Below are 23,386 nucleotides of genomic sequence, written 5' to 3'. Positions count from 1 at the left end.
GTCCTGCTGATGCTCTGTAAGTCCGCGCGAATGGCCATGTAACAAAATCCTGTTAAAGCTCTAGCCAGCAGTTATCTACCCGGTCCAATCGCTGCTGATTTTTGAAATCAGAGCGTGCTATTTGGTGTGCAAAGCCTAATATCAGCAAAAATTCCTTCAGTCACTGAGTGACGAGAATACTTGAACGCAAAGTTTATTTAAGCATAATATACATTAAAAATTATTTGGTTGATTTGTAAAAGAGAAGGGTCCGGGTGGGGGGATAGAGACAGGGTTCCCCGGGTCTGCAAACAATCTGCCGAGCTGCCATGGCACGATTGAGGGACACGGGGGGAGGGAAGGAGGAGCTCATCATAAACAGAAGTGAGCAACACGTACGTATCAGAGATCAGACACTTCCAAACATCAGAAAGATTCCTTAGACCCAAACCTTCCAGTCATTGCTTCTCAACATTGTTCCAACAGGCCCTTTCTCTGTGAAAAACTATGATCCAGAAATAGTACTGGCTTGACAGATTTCTCTGGTTAGATTTCTGGTCAGACTTCTCTAACCAGGATTTTTTTTTTTTCCTTTACTGGTTTTTCACGTGAACCGAAGTTTCTAGTGACAACTGTTTGGAAATTGTAGGCAAGTGATGTGCTTTTTCCACAACTGGCTTTTAGAAGCCCCGTTGTGGGCTTTGCAAGTGGAGCTTGGAATTTCACTCATTTCTGGGACTCAGACTGTTTGAGGCAGGTGGTTACACTTTGAGAATTGCTGGACATTTTCAAATAGGTTTTGACTTAAGGGTACACACCTTTTATCCTACAGGGAGTTGAAGTAAATTACAGTACGTTATATAGCAACCTTGAGTTAATTATGAGGTCACGCCTGATTTATAGACAAAATGCCATAGTGAAATCTGGGTCATGATGAGAAGCAGCGTCCAAACTTGAAGTTCAGTGGAAGAATTGGATGCTGTGAACAGAGAGGAACAGAGTAAGTCCTGTGGAGGAAAATACCTGTTGGACAGGAATCAGAAACACTCTGTGGTACTCAACCAAATAAACGAACCCACTTTCTTCACGGCCAAGGACTCACTTTATCCAAATGGTGCTGACTGAGGCAGGAAAGCAGCAGAATTAACTCAACCTTTAGAAGAGTCCTGCTAACCTCAGGGAGACCATGGGCTAAGGTTTGTTGGATCAAACACCCCAGTCCCAACCACAGCCCAGGTACACTTGGTGACCTGATTGAGCACCATTATTTGGTCCTTAAACAGTTGGATATCTTATTTTTAAAAAAATCACCTTCATCTTTTAGATGAAAGAACAAGACTCAAAGGTTAAATCTCTCTCTCTCTCTCTCCCTCTCTATCTCTCTCTATCTCCAAGATGGTGCTACAATTCCTTGGTGCTGTCTCCATCTTCCCATCTTAATTTCTGGAATTTAGGTCACTTGCTGGGGGGACCTCACAGATGAATGTCTCCTACTCAGGGGAAAGAGCTCCCTGTGCTCCCAGCCACCTGCCCTGAACGGGAGGTTGCATTTACCTCGGCAGCTCTTGCCATCCTCCTGAAGGGTTCCCGTCACACAGCTGCACAGCGGCCCGTCTACCCGGCTCGTGCAAATCTGCTCACACCCTCCATTGTCCTCACACCAGTCCAGCCCTGAAAAAGAGCAGCTGGTTAAGTCAACTTCAGACAGGTCAAGTCTTGAACTCCTATCTCAGGGTGAGACTTTAAACAGAGGAGAGGAAGAAGAAAAGCCCAACGCTGTCGTGGGATTTTAGGAGTCCGTGAGAAGACTTCATTACAGAAGCGGCCCATCTTCTCCACCTGGTGTCCTCAACTTCCTCATTCGCCAGATTCACAATGTACTTGAAACACACCCAAGAGTTGGTCCAGGCCTTCAAATCCCATTGTTTTAATCATTTATAATGTGCTTTGAGGGGACATACATACTTTTTCTCCTAATAGGTCCCACTGAAATGATCTGCTCTTTACGTTCCTTGGTATAATCTGTGGCGATCCTGGAATTTTGTGGGCAATTCTGAAAGACAGAACACCAGAGGGAAAATTTCACACAATTAAGCTGATAACTTATTCTTCACCATGTTTCCACCTCCGAAAGAGGCAGTGGTCCCAGCCTCGAGCACTATCGCTGCTCAGATTAATTAGAACCAATGCATTCTTGATCATGGAGCCCACTGGGACTCTGGGCTTTATGTTGAGCAGAATTAAATATATTCCTCGCACAAGAATTAGATGCAAAGATGCTCCCTTCCCAGGAACGGGGATTGTTGGATCACATCGGGCAATAAGATATGCAGCGGCATCTGTAAGTAGCTCTGACCATAATTCATGGTGTGATTCTGCAAACATTGGGGAGAACGTGAAGCTGGAATATTAAAAGTTAGGGAGCTGATATCAGTGTGATAAGATCTCAGGTGCGGATGTAAGCCTGACATGGGAGAGATGATTGGTTTGTCACCACCTTCCAACGGCCCCTCCAGAAGCCTCTCCAGAGCCACCGGCTGGCGTGGATCTGGATGAATTGCAGGAAAGTCACTGTCTGAAGAACATCTGGCAGAAAATTCCTGAACCCAGGGGTCTGCCTCTACAGTGTAGTGGAGCTGGGTCCCACTGTTCCTGTCAGATTCAGGTGGCCTGGCTCCTTGAGACTCTGGTGTGGTGGTTCTTGAACAGGGCCAATTTTGCCCCCTCCTTCCCCCAGGGGATGTTTGGCAGGGTTGGGGGGCATTTTTGGGGTGTGGCAGCTGGGGAGGAGGTGCTATTTGCGTCTAGTGGGCAGAGGCCAGGGGCGCTGCTGAACATCCTACGGTGCACAGAACCATCCCTACGACCAAGAACAATTTGGTCCAAAAGGTCAATAATGCCGAGGTCTGAGAAACCCTGGTCTTGTGCTCTATGCCCACAGCAGAGATTTCAGAGACAGAGAAGGAGAGTAAATGGACACCATTCTACCGCATCCTCTCTCTTACGGTCTCACCAAAGATGAGCCATTGGGGACGCTTCCCATCTGGGGACGCTTCCAATTCAGCCACTTCCAGGTGCTGTGAGTCCCAAAGAACTCTCAGGAGCCACACAGATCCTGGCGTCCATGATCCCCACGTTGGGAAAAGCGGGGCAGCAAGAAATAGGGCCAGGCAGTTCATTTTCACACTCTCACTTACTATCTTACAGGAGTACTTTTCTGAATCGCACAGTGACACTGCACAGTGAAGGTGAACTTCATCATAATCCCCGATGAACTTGAAGACGGTGACGTGAAAGCGACAGGTTAGGGAGACACCGTTCTCCTCGATGCCGATAGTGTTATCTTTAATGTTCTGACACCTGTTCAGAGGAAAATGGGATCTTCGCTTCACACGTTTGCTTCTATTTCATATAAAACCATCATAATAGGTAAAAACGTCTTTGCCTTTGAGAGTGACCTCTGGACTGTGTGGGTGTCGCATTTACTCCCACTTTATTTTCATGGTTGGCTTTAAAGGCATCGGATAACACCTCAAACTAGTATCCTAAGCGCATAAAAGCAACATGACTGCAGGAACTGCCCCCGACTTTCCTATACCTCAGTTTCTATTCTGCCCCTCATAGTGTCGTGCTTTACTGCCCGACCGACATAGTGTCGTGATATCAACTCAACACACACACACGATTAGTCCTTGCTACAGCTGTACTTTCTCTGGTTATCCATCTGGGAAGGGTCCCCTGATCAAAACCCTCTTGGGTCATCTTCCCACATATTCAAGTCGGTGGGAGCTGGAGAAGAGGGAAGACCAGTCCAGGATGACCTAAAGCTCCCTGGGCTGCAGGTGCGCCTCTTCTCTCCCTCTGCCTCCACCCCTTGTGGTATTGGGCCACGGGCCTCCCTCAGGCACACAGACCTGCCTCCGCTACCTAAGAGCTCCCCAAATGCATCACAGCCTCTTAGGCCCCACGGTCTTTCCACATGAAGTCTCCCCAGTCTGGGAGTCTTCCCATGCCTACTCCCGCTCTTTCCCCAACACCAGTCTATAGCTCCCCCCTTCTCTACAAATAACCCCTCGCACTGCCCTGACCGGGCAAGAACAGGTGGCTTTTCCTGGATTCCTGGAGCTCAAAAAATCAGGCTGTGATCCTCACTGTGTCTCTAACACACTGCAGGGCACGTGGGAAGTATCTAAACATCTCTGTAAAGGAACAAACGAGGGAATGAATGGATTGTGCCGCCATCACTAATGCTGGCCTATAGGAGCCAAGAAGTTATCTAAAAATGATAAAGATAAAAATGGTGACTCTTTTTTTTTTTTTTAATCGCTCCTTCCCCGAGCCCACAGGATTAAACAGCTTAGTGATAAGGAAAATGAAAAACTGAAGTTATCCTTCAGCACCCCCACACCTATTAGGTTTTATAATTAGTCTTCAAGGCAATAATCTCTTAAATGCTTTGAAATGAAAACTTACTTGCCATACTTTTCCTTGTCACTGTTATTCATTTGAATAATCTAAATTGGTTCAAAGTTTCTAAAATGATCACAGCACTCCAACCTTCACCCAGGCCTTCCGTCTTAGCCAGACCTGGGACTCGTGAGTCACTGGGGGTGCCATTGCCACCCTCTGCAGAGCCACGGAGGAAGAGATGGCCCCCCAAAATTCTGAAGTGAACCCATTTTGCTGCTCATGCTTTTGCCCAGATGAGTTCACTGGAAAAACAATTAACCACATCCGTCCAAGAAAGGTCAGAAGGACTCATGAGTTAAAATTCCCTCATAGGACAAAATCAAACAACAGTTTCATCTGAAGGCCTTTGCTCAGACCCTGGGGCAGGCCCAGTTTTATGAACATGCTCACGCGCTCATTCTCTCTCCTCTCTGGGTCAAGTGTATTAAACACTATCTTATAACTGCCAAACACTGGGGTGCCTGGGTGGCTCAGTTGGTCAAGTGTTGGATTTTGGCTCAGATCATGATCTCATAGTTCATGAGTTCCAGCTCCTCGTTGAGCCCTGTGCTGATGGTGCAGAGCCTACTTGGGATTCTCTCCTCCCCCTCTCTCTCTGCCCATCCCCCACTCATGCTCTCTGTCTGAAAATAAATTTTAAAAACTTAAAAAATAAAATAAAATAAAACTGCCAACCACTGTGTCCTTCAAAGGAGGCACAGACCCTACAACCAGGCTTGCAACACTACAGGGGCTCATATCTGAGCTCTATCCCTTAGGGAAAGGACTATGACGGGAAGGAGAGAAATCCATGCTGTGAGTTACCCAATAGTCACCAAGTCCCTCCCTTTGCCTCCAAGGAGGCTAAGAACCAGCTCAGGAAGACAAATCCCTCAGCGACCCCTGCCACAAGCCCCGTCTGACCACTTAGGGTGGTGGTGTGTCCTGATACTTGGAAGGATTCTTCTTCTGCCCCTGGTAAGTTGAGTGGCCTTGGGTGAGCTGTGTACCTAACATCTCTGAACCTGTTTAATCTGCAAAAATAGTGGTTATCCATGGTTTGCCCAGAACCACACCTTCTTTTGGGAAAACTCTTCCTTTTCAACCCTAAAACTAATTATAGTATCTATAATGCTCCCTGACACGCCAGGGTAGGTGTCGGCCCAGGCTGGGGATAGGATTCAGGACATGCTACCCCTCAAATCTGGCACCTTGGCATACTTAATATTTTAAGGTGAAGGAGTTTGAGAAAAGCAGAAGCAGAAAGGTCACTCTGACCTTTCCCTGACTCTTTGTCCCTGAAACAGGTCACAGGGCCCTCATGTGAGAGGTGCCCCCCCAACACCTGCAGGAAAAGAACATCCTTATCTCCAAAGACAGAGGGACAGCAAGAAGAATCCTAACAGGCTTTGCTAAGCTCCTCCCGTTTACCACACTGACCTCATACCCTTTGACCTCTCATACTTGTCTGTGACCGTCTACTCTTCACCTAACCTAGCAAAAAATACTCAGGTTCAACCACTTCTTGAGATCCTCATTTCCTCATGAAGGCTTTCAGTATCACAGAGAACTGGTATTAAATATATTGTATGCTTTTCTCCTGTTAGTCTTTTCACTAGTAGATTTTCATACCCAGCTAGAATTACCGTTGCTTGACATAACCCGTATGTGTTTTTAAAAAAGAAAAATTGGGGTGCCTGGGTGGCTCAGTTGGTTAAATGTCCTACTTCAGCTCAGGTCATGATCTCTCAGTTCGTGGGTCGGAGTCCCGTGTCAGGCCCTGTGCTGACAGATCGGAGCCTGGAGCCTGCTTTGGATTCTGTGTCTCCCTCTCTCTCTGTTCCCCCCCCCACACACAACCACTGTTTTCACTCTCTTTCCCTCTCAAAAATAAAATATAAAAAAAATTTTAATGAATAAATAAAAAGGAAAAATAATTATTATTGGTCTGTAGTCTTTTCTTCTTCTTTATTCATTCAATAAATTTTGTTCCGTATGTGTCAGGGCACACAGTAGGTGCTGGGCATATAGCAGTGAATAAAACAAAAGTCATCGATTTTATAAACGATTCTAGTGTATTCTGTGCTTCTGTTTCTCCTCTTCTACGGTTCTAGCTCTTTTTATATTCTGATGGATGTCCTGTTCACCAGACTGTAGTTGTGGCATTCCTTCTTTGGCAGGTGATCCCCATTTCTCTCAGACTGCAATTCAAATAGGCAGGACACAATCCCCTCTCTGATCACCGTGAGAATAAAGCATCCTGTAGTGACTGCCACAGGACTTGGGGACCCACCACTACGTTGCTGTGTGACTTGAAGCAAGTGGCTTGGTCTCCCGAAGCCTCAGCCTGCTAGGGTAGGAAGTGAGGCTTACAATGTCTACCTCACAGGTTTGTTCAGAGAATTAGAGTTCCTGGATGCACAGCACAAATACCCCTTCCCATTCTCTTCTCTAAAACCTTCTCTACAAACTGGTACTGGCGAATATTACCCTAAAAGCTCTCAGACGGTCCTCTGAGAGGAGGCCACTCACCCCCCTTCAATGATGAAGTATCGGAGTTTGTCATTGCTGTCTCGGGACGGGGTGGCATAGCACTTGTTCAGCGTCAGGATCAAATGTGTGGCGTCAGCGCCGACCACAAAGACCCCGACGTACAGCACATCTCGAGTCGTCAACACCACTTCACCCTGGCGGTAAGGATGTTTGTAGGAGGCGTTTTTGTAGAGCGCCATCTTGGTGGTGAAGCTGCCTTCTTGGGTTGGAACTGTGAGGTTAATGACACTGAAAGGGAAATAAGCATGCAGTGAGGAGGAATGCCAAACAATCATATTTATGCAGTTACTACCAGTTTCAAGCTGAAAATGCAGAGGGAAGGCAAAGCAGACGACAGAAAAGTCTTAAGTCCAAAATGGTACCCGTAAGCCACGTGTGGCAATTAAAATAAAATTAAATTAAAAATTCAATTCCTCAGCACCCCTAGCCACATTTCAATTGCTCAATTTCCATATACAGCTATTTTATTGGATAGTACAGATACAGTACATTTCCATCACTGTAGAAAGTTCTGTTACACAGTGCTGGTCCAAGGCATTTAGGTGAAGAAAATAGGAACTATTTCTTCCCCAGTGCTTCAAAGACAAATGCTAGCAATTTTGATTATGCTAACCTCAACTGTCAAGGAAAAGACAAAGCAATGTGCACAGCCCGTGAGATTCTTTACCTTAGCATAGGCTTTACAACAGAATCTAAAGAGATCTTGATATCCAGCTCATAAGCACACGAAAATTCCACATTGATCGTCCGGTCCCTAGTGATGATGTTGCCAGTGTTGTTGGCACTTTCGATCCAGATTGTGTTTTTATACATGATATGAGTGCCATTGGACTGCAAAGGAAGGTCAGAAATCATTAAAGGGGGGAGTGAATAAGTGGCTTGCATTTCAAATCCACAGCCCCGAAAGTAGAGAAATGGCTTCATTCCATACATAATCCAGAGGCTGGTATAAGTCAGTATTGAGCTAGCTTCAGCATTTACTAACAACAACAACAACAAAAAATGTCGCATTAGATGTCAACAGCACCCTTCAGGCTGATAACCTTGAGTGTCCACAGAGGGTGAATTCATGTACCCTGAATTCTAACTACAACCGGCCCCAGTTATCTGTGGGAACCCAAGCTGGGGACAGCATGAAGTATTGCTATCCCAGGGTCATATAAATCTTCTTCAAGTCCTAATTCAAAATCTCTCCTCCACCAGATCTTCTACCAGACCTTCCCACAAGGACCAAGAGGAACAAATGTAAGTTTCACCTGCTCACTCCTTTTGAGTTAATGAGTTTTTTTTTTAAAGACAGCAGGAAGGAACAGGAGGAAGAGAATCAAGATGGTTTGCCAAATATAAGTAGGACAATCTGACACTGAAAGGTGGGACCTTGCTGTATTTCTGGAGCCAACTGTTTTTTTTTAAATATATGAAATTTATTGTCAAATTGGTTTCCATACAACACCCAGTGCTCATCCCAAAAGATGCCCTCTTCAATACCCATCTCCCACCCCCCATCAGCCCTCAGTTTGTTCTCATTTTTTAAGAGTCTCCTATGCTTTGGCTCTCTCCCACTCTAACCTCTTTTTTTTTTTTTTCCTTTCCCTCTCCCATGGGTTCCTGTTAAGTTTCTCAGGATCCACATAAGAGTGAAAACATATGGTATTTGTCTTTCTCTGTATGGCTTATTTCACTTAGCCTAACACTCTCCAGTTCTGTCCACGTTGCTACAAAGGGCCATATTTCATTCTTTCTCATTGCCACATAGTACTCCATTGTGTATATAAACCACAATTTCTTTATCCATTCATCAGTTGATGGACATTTAGGCTCTTTCCATAATTTGGCTATTGTTGAGAGTGTGCAGCCAATTGTTAAATGATGTCTGGGACACCCTTACCCCGCAAAACAGCTGAACCCAGCTGTATTTACCCAGAAGAACAAGAGAAGCAGGAGCAAGGTAACAAAAATTTGTCAATGTGCTAGGCAAAGGACAACAGCAGATAGTGTAAATCAAGGACAGGAGTCTGTCACTTATCATGATCTTTCAATTCAACAAACTACTTAGCACCAATTATTCTCCTTGATGTCTTTTTTTTTCAATTTTTTAATGTTTATTTATTTTGAGAGAGAGAGAGAGAGAGACTGACTCTCAAGCAGGCTCCCTACTGTGAGCGCAGACCCCGACGTGGGGCTCGAACTCACAAACCACAAGATCACAGCTTGAGCTGAAACCAAGAATCGGTGCTTGACTGACAGAGCCACCCGGGTGCCCCTATTCTCCTTGATGTCTTTCATTTCACATATGCCTTGTGCTGTTTTCCGGGGAGGATCTTTCTAAGCAGACCCCCCAGGAGGTTGGCTTTGAGGACAACCCACGTGCAAAACACCCAGAGCTGTCCCCACCTCGGCCCGATGTTCTTTCCGGCCCCGGGTTTCTCACCTGTACGATGTTGCCACAGTTCCCTTTGGTGTTGTTGATCTGAAAGGAGATAAAGTCTTCCCCCTCGATGTGGGAGCACCGTCTGTCATTGATCCTCACACCCTCCCTCTCAAAGCCGAGCTGGAAGAGTTTGCACTTAGATATGGACACTTCCATCTGGGCCGCCTTGCAGGTTACCTCTGCATCAATAATGTCATGTGAGTCTGTGGGGACAGTTATCACGAAAGGCCAGTCAGTGGGGGCCGGTGGTGCTGCAGGGTGGGGGCGAGGCGTCCCATCACCGTTTGCTTTAGAAGAGGCTAATATCCTCACGCAAACGCTGGGGCACTTCTAATTAAGCTTTGATCCAACCAAATGCACGTTTGCATGCATTCAAGGCAAAAACCGGGGCGTTGTTAAGCTTTTATTTTATTTTATTTTATTTTATTTTATTTTATTTTTATTTTTTTTAAGATGGAAACGCTAACAGATTGTGTTTTGTCTTTTCTTCCCAGACCCAGGGCTCCGCCCCACTCTGGTGGGAGCTACTTTCCCTGGGGAGCTCACTGTGGAGCCCGGTTAACAGGCGCACCCCCAGGTGGGAGCAGCCCTGGGCAGCCCACCCCGAGGCCCCCCGCGGGTTCCCAGACGAGTGTCAGGAGCTCTTGCTTTCTGACACGATAATGCACCAACTGACATTTTCTCCGAGTACATAAACACGGGCTAATGAGCACTATAGAAACACAGGGACACGTTTGATCTGCTCGGGTGAAGCCCTTGAACGGCACCCTCCGAGGGAGTCTTCCGGTCAATGACCGATGTTACGGTCAGCGCGTGCCTCCCGAATGACCCGGTTCGGGCCGGGGCGGGGAGGCGGCGGTGCAACGCAGCCCCCCTTCAGGCCGACCTCACGGGTGCGCCCGGCGGGGACAAGGCCTTTCCTACCTTCCGGGGGGCTGCGGCTCCGAGCAGGGCCTGGGGTGCTGGTTATGTACTGTCGGCATCAGAGACTGCCCTTGTGTCTTCAGAACCAATTAATCTGCCTTTAGGGCCCCTGGCGCTCTTGCTCTGAGGCTCACATGTTTTCGCCAAACTACACTACTTTCCCGCGAGTCTAGAGGATCAATTCGGATCTCTGTGATGTTGAACACGGCCACAGGTGGAAGTGGCTGATTCTATTCATGTACACATCTAGGCGTTATCATTTATCGAAGAAAAGGATGTCACTATGAGGAGATGAACATTAGCCTGCTTTGAAGATGTCAGATGGCTTCCTCATCCTGCTTCGATCGATGCTCCTCGTGAAACCTCTGCTATGTGGGTCTCTAGCTAGCACGGGACGCGTGGGCTCCACCCCAGCTGCCCTGCGGTGCAGCCACCAGGCCTCCCCCGTGGGGGTGTGTCCGCACGGGGAGGGGGCAGGTGTCACTCACTGTTTCCATAGGGTGGCGGCTCGATGCAGCCACACAGCTCTCCTCCATTTTCCAGCTCACAGGTCCGGTTGGGACAGTCTGCCCCCACACAGGGATCTTCAACCACTCCTGCTAAAAAGGAAAACAAACAGAAACACGCACGACTTGATTTTCACACCCACGCTTGCTAGCATGTGGCTATACTCTGGACTTGCCATTGTCAGGGAATTGGTGGTGGTCAGAGGGCAGCTGGGAATCAACAGACAGAGCCACCTTCCAGAAAACTATGACAACAGCTAGCGGCGGGGCCCCTGCTCTGGGCTCGGCACTGGGTTTCACGCTTTGGTTGCATTATCTCCTCCAACCCTCACACATGCTCTGCGACCTGAGTAGCCCTCGTTTCACAGCTGAAACTTGCCCAAGGTCCGCACACTGGAAGGTAAGCGGCGAGGATGGAGGGCAGAGACACTGAGAACTGCCAAGATACAGCACGATTAATGTTCTCACCACACTGTTCTACCATTACACGCATTTGTCTCTTTGTACTTATACAGAGTAGGGTCCAATCATTTATCTCCATATTCCCCGCACCCAGACGCCTCACAGTTGAGTGTTCAATAAATATCTGTCAGGAATGAAAATTTTAGGGGTGCCTGGGTGGCTCAGTCGGTTGAGCGTCCGACTTCGGCTCAGGTCATGATCTCGCGGTCTGTGGGTTCGAGCCCTGCGTCGGGCTCCGTGCCGATGGCTGGGAGCCTGGAGCCTGCTTCGGATTCTGTCTCCCTCTCTCTCTGCCCCTCCCCCGCTCATTCTCTCTCTCTCTCTCTCTCTCTCTCTGTCAAATATAAATAAACATTAAAAAAAAAAGAACGAAAATTTTAGGGCCAGTAAAATCCCAGAGAGGTCCTTCAGATAGGACTTCCTGGTCTGTTCTGATTCACGTTCTCCTTTTCCCATAAATGTCTATGTACTTAATTTTATAAAAATAGACAAACCGAAACCTACATACAACTCGCCAGCAATGACTTAGATTAATTCTACTATTTTGCCAACAACAGTAAAACTGTAAGGAAAAAACAAACGTATGTGGAGTGCCATCATCATCATATTGTAAATAATTATTTCCATAGCAGATGAGTCCACAGACCACCTGTAAGACCGTCAACTCCTCAGTTTGAGAAACACTAATTGAGAGCATCTTCTTTTGGACGCTCATTTCTTTATTTAAAGAAGCTCTCCCCCTGTCAGATATAGAAATCCTCCTATTCATCATGGCACAGAATGGTGAGTACTTAAAGAAACACCTGTTCAATCCCAGCGTGAGCCAAGTTAGCTTCAAGAATTTAAAATCAAAGCAAAGCCCCCGTGTGTCTCAGATGCCTCCCCTGACCCAGCTGACGTTCACCTCTGCTAATGGCTTAGTATCACCCTGTCTTAATCCCCAGAAGCATGACTAAAGGGGAACCATCAGCATAACTTAAATACATTTCTTTTTTAATGGCTTCCTTTTATAAAGATCCCTTTATGTGATGAGTGCGTGGACCTAGACAGGGCTAAGCCCACAGCAGCCGGTCAACAAATGTTATGGGTGATTAACACAACTTGAAAACAACCCCAGAGAATAATGGAAAGTGTGGAGGTGATAGCCTACAAATACGGTGGCAAATAAGACACTTACACCAGCTGGCAAATAAGACACTCCCTTACACAGAGGGAAGTTTTTAAAGTTTTAAAACAGTTCATTTCATTTAAAGTGTTGCTTATTAACACAACAGGGCAAAATATTAAAGTCATCAAAAACAACTTATGTTGGTTTCCAACAGAGACTAGTAGTTTGCCTGTTAAGAGTTTCTCAAGTCACTGGATACATATTTGAATCTACCTCACTGTGCTTAGGTTCTGAATTAAGCGCATCCCTACACTGGGTCGGGCGTCATCTGCAAATTTACTGAAATGCGCGCAGCGCAGTCTTGCAATGTGCCCGTTTTCACGGTGGTACCGGGTTAATGGTGCGTGTCAAGGAACATGCACACATCCTGTTGGCCACAATATCGTCCTGCATTAATGGGACAGGTGGCCATTTATGTATATGGACACATACACGTATATGACACATTTATAGGTATTTATATGCAGATTTGCTCCATCTATTTGATTCACATAGTAAGAAGATGGACAGACAGTATAATGGGCGTAAATCTCAAAATAGTTTTCTTACTACAGAAAAAACACAAGAATCTATAGAATCTTCGTTTTGGGGCACCCGGGTGGCTCAGTCGGTGAAGTGTCCGACTTCGGTTTTAGGTCATGATCTCATGGCTCGTGGATTCGAGCCCCACATAGGGCTTGGGATCCTCTGTCTCCTTCTCTCTCTCTTCCCCTCCTGCATATACTCCCTCTCAAAAATAAACATTAAAACAATTTTATAGATCTTTTTTTTATCACCTAATTTAACATACGTACAATCCTTGCATAAATCCAACCGCAGCCTCCTTTCAAGCCAGGCACAGTCAGCTCGATCCCAACTCAGCTCACCGCTTGCCACAAGCCTTCCCTTTCTGAGCTAGGCTCTGACCCATGGTAAAGGAGCCGGGGAAGAGCTGAATTTGAAGTCTGACATCAATCAAGATGCCATACTGTGTCCCTGTACCTCTTAAGTCACTAAACTGGTACTCCTCCAACCCAGAGAACCTCATCTGCCCAAGCCGGTGTCCCAAATTCCAGAGCTGGACAGGAACCGCAGGCGAATGAGGCTCCCCCGAAATGCCCCCCATACAATCTCTGCAGTAGCTCTCCACTCCTCGACCCTGGGGGCGGGCCTGTGGCTAAAGGCGGGGCCGGCGGTGTCGGCCAGCAAAGCTGTGCTTTTAACTCGGAAAAGAATCCGCAGGAATAAAATAATTCTCTTACAGCAATTCTCCTTCTCAATCCACTCAGTGCTGAGGATCCCGAAGGAGCGACAGGACTCCCCGTAGGCGGCCAGGGAGCCACACAGCTGGAACTTCTTGTGGTTGTAGCAGCCGTCAAGGTAGCAGGACTCGTAGAAGGGGAGGGGGTCGAGGAGCCCGTAGCATGGCTGGAAGAAGCCCTTCATGTCCGTGAGCTTCAGGCAGTAGCCGTCGCCCTGCATCATCTGGATGTGCACGTTGTCACACATGGCTGCATACTGCGAGAACTGCAGCTCATTACAGCTGGGGGCGACAAGTCTGGTCAGATAATGTGATGCCAAAACCACCGCCCGAGATCCCCGGCGGAAGGGAAGACCCCATCTGTTACCTCTTCTGCTAACCCAGAAGTGAGGCAAGCGCACGGATTCCAATGCTAATTGGCTATGTAATCTCACATAAGTCAGGTAGGACTGGTCTCAGTCTCTCCAGCCCAGAAAACGACACAGTAGTTTCTACTGTTTTGGTTTTTTTTTTTTGTTTTTTTTTTTTTTTTTTTTTTGAGAGAGAGAGAGAAACAGATTACGAATGGGAGAGGGGCAGAGAGAGAGGGAGACACAGAATCTGAAGCAGATTCCAGGCTCTGAGCTGTCAGCACAGAGCCCGACGTGAGGCTCGAACTCACGGACTGCGAGAGAATGATCTGAACCGAAGTCGGATGCTTAACCGACTGAGCCACCCGGGTGCCCCAGTAGTTTCTCCTGTTGGTATCACTGGCAGAAGTGAGAGTAAACTAAAGTAGTGGGTGGGTGAGCCAGAGTGTCAGTCGAAAGGCAGACACTCATATAACTGTTCACCTTTGATACAACTGATACAATAACTGTGAACAGGCATTGATAAAATAACCACTTACAACTATAATAAGAATGAGAGTTACCATTATTATTAATCAATAATAATAATGATAGTTGGTAGAACAGTTGTCTAGAAGCCTTAGAGACCACTTCCAGTATAGCTAGCAGAGACCACAAGCAAACCTTCACAAGAAAATTGGTGTCCAGCTGAAATAGTTTACAAAGGAAGAAGACGAAGGAAGGAAGGGAGGGAGGGAGGAAGGAAGAAAAGGAAGGAAGGGGAGGAGGGAGGGAGGAACTCAAACAGAATCATAGTTCCTCAGGAGGAGATTCTGGACTTCGCCACTTACAGGGCCCCTCACATAACTTATTCTGCTCTGGCTTCCATTTCGCCTAGAAAAGGAGGAGATTGGACTAGGTATCCCTGAGGTTTTCTTCCAGCTCCTGGTCCCATAATTCAGGATAGTCTTATTTATGAGGTAGTATCGAGTTTACATCTGCATCATTTCCCCATCTTGGTATTTAGCTGATGTTCGGTAGGTTGATGTATAAGACATTGAGCCATTATACAAGGAAAGAAATGCCATGAAAAAGAAGCATATCTATAGATCCAGCAATGTATTAACATGACGCAGCAGCTCAGAGGTGACCTGAATTACGCACCTTTGGAATAGCTTGGTTAGTCCATTCTGTCTCAGCTGGCAAGAGAGGCGTCTCATAAGAACCTTGGCGACTTCTGTTTTTAAAAAGGCTTTCCTGATCTCCACCAACCTCTACCTGCACTACCTCAACCCAGCCTTCTGGTGAGAATCACAGGTACACAATTAGGCCCAGCCCTGGGGAGCAAGGGGTAGGTGGCCCTTCTTCTCCCAATTCCCAGCAGGTGGGCGCTGGCCAAGGCCTCAGTGTTCTAATCCTGGGCACTCTCTTCTCTTTGGCCAGGGGATGGATGCCATGCCAATTCAGAATCAGATCATCCAAGCCCAATTCCTTCCTCTGCTGTTCAAGAAATGACCGAGGCCTCTGATGTACCTATTCGTCTTCTGGAAACTCCAAAGACCTGGGGCTCAACCCTTTGTAGGAGGGGAGTGGTGATGCTATGGAAAGTGCATTCCTCATCAATACCTGTCACGGGTGCGGGAGGATTTGGGCCACTGAGCCTAGCAACTAGAACTCTCACCTCTTCTGCATGCCATTGGTTTTCCAGCTCTGGGCCAGCACCACGCTGCTCACCACTGGCTTCCCCCTCAAGGTCACATAATCGTCGGTTAAGTCCCCGTTGAAGTTGCCACAGAGGCCACATACTTTGTTCTGCAGCCTGTCGCTGATGCTGATTTTTATGACATTGAAACCATTGTAGTAGATCTGGATGTCGGGGCTGGTGTCAATCACCAGGAACCCCTCGCTGCTGTAGATTTTGGTTGCCAGTCCAGTTACAAATGGAACATTCACTTGTGTGCCATTCACCTATTGGGGGGAAAAAGAAAGAAATTACCTTTACAGCAGGGGTTGGCAAACTGTTACTAGAAAGGGCCACTGCAAACGTTTTAGGCTTTGTGGGCTATATGATTTCTACTGCTTCTCAACTCTGCCCTCATGGCATGAAAACAGCCGCAGATGATATATAATTAAATGAAGGAGGCTATGTTCCAGTAACGCTTTATTTAAAAAAACAACAACAGGCAGCAAGTGGATTTGGTCGAATTCTGTAGTTTGCTGACCACTGCCCTAGAGTGTTAAGTGCATTTGCTTATCTTACTGTCCACAGTTCCCCCCGAAGAAGCAAAATACAGAGGCAGAAAGATGAAAAAACATTAGAAGGGTATAGTTCTCTACAAATGGCTGGATTTTGTATAAAACTTTCCCCAGCATAAACCAATTACTGAAATGAAATCCCAATCCTGTGCTAAGGGGTGTCTAAAATGGTTAAAAATGAATTTGGGGATCACTGCCATGTTTATTATTTTCTTGCTTATAATGTCCAGACTGGAGGTCTCCCTCCCTCCCCAAAGGTCCTAGAGGCAAGATATTTTCTGCATTCATCATTTTCCTACTTTCTAACAGTTTCTTTTCTTGGCCCTTAGGACAGAACATAATATGCTTTTCCTGTACTTACAAAATCAATCGAGTTTTTTTTTCCCCCCAGGTTATTAGTACCTTTCGTTTTTTTAAAAAAAAAAAAGTTTCAAAAATATGATTCTTTACTATTCTGGCCAGCTTGGAGTATTTTATTCAGCAATAATGTCAGCTTTGCTCTCTCAGGTGGTCACTTTTACTTTCTAGCTCCCGTATTCCGGAGCAATGCAGTTGTGTCTACGTGGGCCAATTTGCAAGAGGAATTGGAGTGTCAAAAACAGTAGCAGCTTTCACTGAAGTTAAAACCCACTATTAAAATCCAGACTCTTCCTTTTAAGCTCGCAAAATACCGGCCGTCTTTTGCCTAATGCTGGACACCAAGCTATTTGATGACTCTTCAACTAAAGATACACTCAATGCACGATTACCAGAGCCAACGGCAGAAAGCAGAATACGTACAACAACACCCGATTCTGAAAAATGTTAATGTGCACGTCCTGGCTTTCCACCTGCCCCTCTCTAGCTGGAATCACAGCACTGGGGACTGGTTCCATCTTTCAGGTCTGCCTGCTGGTAACCAGCCTGGTTTAGCTGAGAGACTGGGGGTCGCTGTCAATCGTTCATCAGAGTAGATTATTTCTGAAATGGAAGGGGCAGGAGGAATCCAAGCCCAGGAGCCATATCAGTTATGGGGGTGGGTGCTTTGTTTATATGCAAGCCTAAGATTCACTCGAAACCAGCCAGCCAGGCTAAGAGAAACCCACCACACCCAGCCTCCCGTTTTCTTTCACTTTGCTTTGTCATCATGGAGCCCGCTGATAGAGGGGGATGGTCCATCAGGTTTCTAGTGCGACAGGTATTTTTACAGGAAAATGCTCGCCTTCTCCAGTCTTATAGAAAGGATAGCAGAGTTGAAAGAGCTTGTCTTGGTACAGTTGATCAGAGCCAAGAACACTTTTAAAGGCTCTCGAAAACAAACAAGATGCTTTTTTGGGAAATTAATCCAGAGTAAGAGCAGACTTATCTACCATTTTATCACCTGAGCCTCTATTAGCACCCACGCTGTCATTACTGCCCTGAGACCTTGTACATTTTCTGCGAGGCCCTCGGAATGGTGAGCAAAGGGCTACACCAGGCCCGTTCTTAATGCCTGCAGAATCTTTCTACTTTCATTCCTTAAAATCTGGCCATCTGTGTTTGGCACCTAGGGGGCAACAACCCATCATCCCCAAACTTGGTTATCTGGGAAAACCTGCAGGTCCCTTAGCCACGGCCTTGTTCCGGGGCACGTTTCTCAAGAATCAACGTCAGCCTCGTCACCTTGACGGTGTTCCGGTCGTTGATGAGAATCTGCTCTTCGTTGATGTAGAAGTAGACGGGCGAGATGATGGTGAGGTTGGGCGCCGACCACTTGTCGAAGTTGATGATGAGCTGGAAGGAGATGTCGGGCAGCTTCTGGCAGATGGTGGAGAGCACGAAGGCGCAGTTGGCGGGGAAGCGCAGGAAGGCGCCGTCGAAGGTGCGGAAGACGCCGCCTCCGGCCGCCAGGCAGTAGGACGTCTTGGTGCTGAAGCAGCCGCGCACGCCGTTGCGCAGTGCGCACTCCTCGTCCGACTTGCACTGGCGCGGGTCGCACTGGATCAGGTTGCGCCGGAAGCAGCGGCAGCGCCGCGTGCAGTCGCTGTTCCAGAACAGCTGCTTGGGCTGGAAGAGAGGAGCCGCGGGCGTTAATCCCGGCCGTGGGCAGGGGGCTGGGGACCCCCAAGGCCTCTCCGTCCGGACCCTTTTTCCGGGCGGGGCTAGCCTACCTCTAACGGGGCTGGCATTCCCAGGAGGGAGCAGGCGGCGGGCTGTTGCCGTGCAAATACGACATCAGTTCCACGGAACTCAGATGCCAGACAATATGCAATCGGGTCTTTATTGGTTTCGATCAAGAACTCGGGAATCTTTACGGCTGGATTGTAGTGTTAATCACAGCCAACCTGGGAGTGTGCAGCTGTTAAAGCAAGTAAGTGAAGAGGAAGGATATTTGGTAGAAAATTATCCCGGCAAGTACCGGCTCCACTTTGAGGATGAAATTTAAAAATTTGCTCAAGAATGATAAAACCGGCCTTTCATATCTTAAATAGGTTACAAGAAAGTTATAACCAATTCCTAGGATGAATCATTTCAATATTTCGCTGAAGTCACCACTCCAAACTTTTTCCTGATACCTACCTACTTCTAAATTATTTCTGTTTGCAACTACCTCCATTCCTACGTGCCCCCGAAGTGAGAGGTGTAGAGGACAGAGGTTTCTGGTTTCCATCCCAGCCCTGCCACCCTACAGGGGCCACCCTGAGGAGCATTACCAACCTCCCAGAGGGTCCCTTTGCTCGGCTTTAAATTGGAGATAATAAAGTCTTGCAGGGCAGCTGTGAAGATTAAATTAAATAAGACGTGTAAAGCACGTTTCCTGGCATAGAGGAGGCACTGTTAATAAATAGTAGCCGCTGTTATTCCTGGAAAAGAGTCACTCATTCTCTTTTGAGAAGGTGAGAAATTATATAGTTATAGAAAATACCTCTAACAAAGTACATCCTCAATGGTGGTGGCTATTCTTTCCTATTTTTCCCCAAACAAGCAATAATCTGTAGACACAATTCCACTCGGAGCCTGTGCTCTTGAACATGCACTTGTTCTAGATTGAGAACTCCAAGGAGTTCGGTTGGAAATTTGGTCATGATTGTCCAGGTGGGGCGTAGTCTCAACAAGCAGACTGTGTCATCCAGATGGAAGCACTGATTCAATTTACCAGAACAGAACAGTGCTATCCGGAAACGCTGTTTTAATGGCACAGGAAGGCCTCTGCTCCCGTCTGGTCACCGCTTTCCGCTTTATCTATAGACTTATCAAAATCCCGGCTGTCCCATGCAGATATGACTCAGATTCAAAGGCAAACGGAGAACAAGATCTTGCAGGACAAGCTTCCTCAGTGCGGTGCACTTCAAGATGCCATTGCCGGTTCTTTCGTTCTCAAAGTGAAGCCGTTCCCGAAACCAACTCTTTCCTCCTCCCAGACCTGTAAAATATTCTGGGTGCCAGCAGCCTTGCAAATTGGCTTCATTCCTCTTATCAGATTTGCAGAATAATTGAGTGGATGTTCTGGCCTCTCTCTGATAAGAAGTCAGACATTACATGGGTGGAAAGAGAAAAATAACCTGGCATCTGTGGATATGATAAAGGGTAAATAACTCATCCCACAGGAGAACTTGATCACGAAACTAGCTTCACAGTGAAGTCACTGGGCCCCGAGCGGCTTTCTTTACCTTAATTAGACCTGGCAATGACAGCTGGGTGATTACTCTACATGCTAATGGCTAGATGTGTTATCCCTTTATTTCCAAAGAAATTTGTTGTATAAACAAGCCCCCGAGCTTGTCTGAATTGTGGCAAATAGATGTGGGTTATTTGTTCGGTGAGTTTGCTGCTTCCCAGATATAAGCAGTTGTCAAAACCCACTGACTGTCTGATGAAAATCAGATAATAATGTTTATGGTACTAATAGCTGCTGAGAGCCGTACCTGCCTTTCCTGAGAGTTCCAAGGGCTTTTATATGCATCATTTCATTAACACGCCTGGATTTTTTTATTTACAAAATGCTACTCGAGGGAATAAAAACAACAAAAACAATAGCAGCTACCAATTACTGAACTACTAGGTGCCAAACACTAGGCGAGGCGTGTGGTGTAGATGGTTTATACAACAAGCTAGTGAGCTGGTGTTATTAGCCACGTTTCATAGATAGGGCTCCTGATGCTCAGGGAAATGATGCATTTTCTCAGGGGTGGCTCACCGAGGCTCAAACCCAGGTCCCGTTCCATAGTGCCACAGACCCTCAGGATCCCTGCTGAGGAGCACCTGATGCCCCTCGTGGATGGAAACATTTCAGTAAGTCTCTGGATCCGGGAGCAGAGACTGTAAGGGTGCTTTTTCACCTTTGAGCCTGGTTATCTCTCCTCTGAGACTGTCAGGAAAATGAATGTTCTGTTACTTTTGTCTCATGTGTTCTGCCTTTTCCTCTCAAATAATTGGTGTTTCTAAACCCACCTCCCCCGAGAAGTCTTCTTGGATTCGTTCTAATCCTCTACTCCACTTCTGTCTTCCGACTAGAACAGTGAAGCAGACCTCCCACCCAACGCGGAACTGAAGTAACTTCTGCATTCATTCTCTTTTATTGACCCTCAAAATAAAATCAGCTTGGCTGTTCTCGAACAAGCCAATGCATTTTTACAAAAAGGGAGACTTTCTTTGTTTTTTGCCTAATTTATTTCCAGTCCAGACATTTCAATTAGATTTTTTTCTAATGCTGCGATTCTTTTTCATTTAAAATTGATTAGTTCTGTAGGGTATTATTTTTCACTTGTTGATAGTTATTCTGTAACTGTTCTCGTGTTCTTTTTCTCTTTTAATTATTTTTTTAATGTTTATTCATTTTTGAGAGACAGAGCACGAGCGGGGGAGGGTCAGAGAGAGAGGGAGACACAGAATCCGAAGCGGGCTCCGACTCATGGATTATGAGATCGTGACCTGAGCTGAAGTCAGATGCTTAACCGACTGAGCCACCCAGGTGCCCCTAAAAAAAATGTATTTTATTCTTAGAAAGAGAGACAGAGCATGTGGGGGAGAGCAGCAGAGGGGGGAGAGAGAATCTTAAGCAGGTTCCACGCTCAGTGTGGAGCGTGACGAAGGGCTTGATCCCACGACCCTTCATGACCTGACCTGAAATCAAGTCAGATGCTTAAATGACTGACCCACCCAAGCGCCTCTTTTTTTTTAAAGTGCATGTTTTTCTCTCCTTAAAAGACTTGTAAGATCCGTAAGGCAGGGAACATGCTTTCTCATCCCCAGCAGCACCTCCATAACAATGATCTCCAAATAGCAGATACTCGATACTTGCACTTGTTCCCTGTCAACTCACCAATACAAGATGTTCATGTCGTTTAAAGAGACTGGGCTTGAGGCGGAACCACAGACCAAATACTTTCCCCAGGAAGGGCCTTTTCTAGCTTTGTATCGTGGCACATAAAGAAGGATTGGAAAGCACAAAAAGAAAGCGATTCAGTGATCTATCGTATAATGTTTTACTGAGCGGCCTCTACAAAGGGCATGTTCATCGGCTCTATGCGGAAGCCCCCACGGAGAGGGGCGCAGAGGGCAGCACGTGGGGGGCAGAGCATTAAGCAGTCCAGACAGAACTCTCTGGAGATGGCACCGAGTGACGAATGGCACACGAGGAGATGGTAGCCTTCAGGCGCTTTCATGGAGCTTCCAGAGCCCGGAGAAGGAAGGCCGTTCCTCTTGGCCTCGAGCGCCATATTTTCCAGTTAAAAATGTCCTTAGCCAAGACAGCTACAAATGTCAGATTCATAGCCACCATATTTCCAAACCATAGCCGCGTCAGAAGCTCTCAAACCGAGATTTACAGGAGAGGCAATCAGAAGAGCCTAACGACAGGCAAGGTGGGGAGAGAGACGCCCAGGCTAGCGAAGGGCGTGGGTGAGCAGCGCGGGAGGCCTTGCCGATGCCAAGGCCGGAGGCCGGAAGGGGGGTGAGGCCCAGATGGGCGTTTCCTCATCAGGTTCTCAGCGAGCGAGAGCCTCGCCTGACCCCTCCTTGACCTCTCTGCCCTGCCCCGCCTCGCCTCCCCCTCCTCATAATGAAGTGGGGACGCTGGGCAACCGGGCGTCGGAGGGCAGTCCGACAGCGGGCCCGGAGGCCCAGGCCCGCGCAGGGCGGGGCCACCTACCTCGTAGTACTTGCCGTCCGCGTAGCAGCCGCAGCTGTGGGGCAGGATGCAGCTCTTGCCGTTGAGGACGTAGCCGGCGTCGCACTGGCAGCCCTCCACGCAGTAGTGGTTGCAGTCGCTCTTGAGGCGGATGGCGGCGCAGCGCGGCTGGCAGACGCTCACGCAGCTCTCGTAATGGCTGTTGGGGGGGCAGGTGACGGCTGGAACGGAAGACGCGCGTCAGGCCTCGCACGCCCACGGGGACGGCACTCAGAGTTTCCTTCCGGCCGCCGGTTAGGCCCTCAGGGAGGCGGAGGCCTGGCCCGGAGGGAGCCCTGCCACCCTTTCCTCGCCGTGAACGCCCTCTGCTTCTGGAAAGCCTCCCTCTGACTCCTCGCGGCTTCCTTCCGTCATGGACCGCAGGGCAGGTGAGGTTACTGGGGTTTCCTCACATCTTTGTCCCCTGCTCTGCCTGGCTCCTTGAGGGCCGCTGTAACCCTGCCACCTTAACCCCGCCTCCCATCGTGCACCTCGACTTCAGTCAGGCACCCCTGCTGGCCTCCCGGGGCACCTGGCACTCATGCCTGCTTTTAGACCTCGCTCATGTTGGGCTCCCGTATTCGTGCCCTCCTCATCCTCTTGGCCTACCCAAACCCCCCACTCTTCCAGCCTTCCGTGGAGCCCCCTCTTACCGGTAAAGCCAATGGCAACCCACCTTCACCCCAGAACTTCCACAGAATCTTTTCTAAGCCTGGAGTGCGTAAACGGTGGCCCTCCCCGGACCCCCCGGATTTCTGAGGAGGCAAGTGTGTGCACATGCGTGGGTGTGTCAACTATGTTCTACAGTTTTCAAATGCATGTGGCTGCTCTTATGGAAGACAGTCAGGGTCCTGGTGACCAGTGGGACTCTGGAGCCAGCCGTAGGAGACCAGAGCCAGTCACATAGCCTCTCTGGGCCCCAGCTCCTTACCTGTAAAATGCAGGTACTTACAGCACCTACT

The 23,386-nt window shown here is 47.7% G+C and overlaps 1 protein-coding gene across 2 annotated transcripts in view; it reads right to left on the bottom strand.

Moving 5' to 3' along the window:
- Positions 1 to 822: 822 nt before the first annotated feature.
- The window catches only part of LOC115525502 (tubulin-specific chaperone cofactor E-like protein), a 145,985-nt gene continuing 123,421 nt past the window's right edge, over positions 823 to 23,386 (bottom strand). Inside the window, exons 20-31 of one of the 2 annotated variants that reach the window (XM_036064311.1) lie at positions 22,407 to 22,606; positions 17,939 to 18,322; positions 15,723 to 16,009; positions 13,714 to 13,994; positions 10,825 to 10,935; positions 9,413 to 9,615; positions 7,649 to 7,812; positions 6,961 to 7,209; positions 3,177 to 3,339; positions 1,945 to 2,032; positions 1,534 to 1,650; positions 823 to 958 (exon numbers count right to left, since the gene is read on the bottom strand). In XM_036064311.1, coding sequence (XP_035920204.1) covers positions 858 to 958; positions 1,534 to 1,650; positions 1,945 to 2,032; positions 3,177 to 3,339; positions 6,961 to 7,209; positions 7,649 to 7,812; positions 9,413 to 9,615; positions 10,825 to 10,935; positions 13,714 to 13,994; positions 15,723 to 16,009; positions 17,939 to 18,322; positions 22,407 to 22,606 — 2,348 coding nt within the window. In that variant the 3' untranslated portion in view covers positions 823 to 857. Of the gene's footprint in view, positions 959 to 1,533; positions 1,651 to 1,944; positions 2,033 to 3,176; positions 3,340 to 6,960; positions 7,210 to 7,648; positions 7,813 to 9,412; positions 9,616 to 10,824; positions 10,936 to 13,713; positions 14,010 to 15,722; positions 16,010 to 17,938; positions 18,323 to 22,406; positions 22,607 to 23,386 lie in introns of both variants that reach the window. The other variant, XM_030332722.1, reaches the window with a different exon arrangement.

This window comes from Lynx canadensis, chromosome D1 (genome assembly GCF_007474595.2).
Source record: "Lynx canadensis isolate LIC74 chromosome D1, mLynCan4.pri.v2, whole genome shotgun sequence".
NCBI classification, from domain to species: domain Eukaryota; kingdom Metazoa; phylum Chordata; class Mammalia; order Carnivora; family Felidae; genus Lynx; species Lynx canadensis.
Note: the sequence above shows the minus strand (reverse complement) of the source record. Positions and strands in the feature narration are given on the sequence as shown.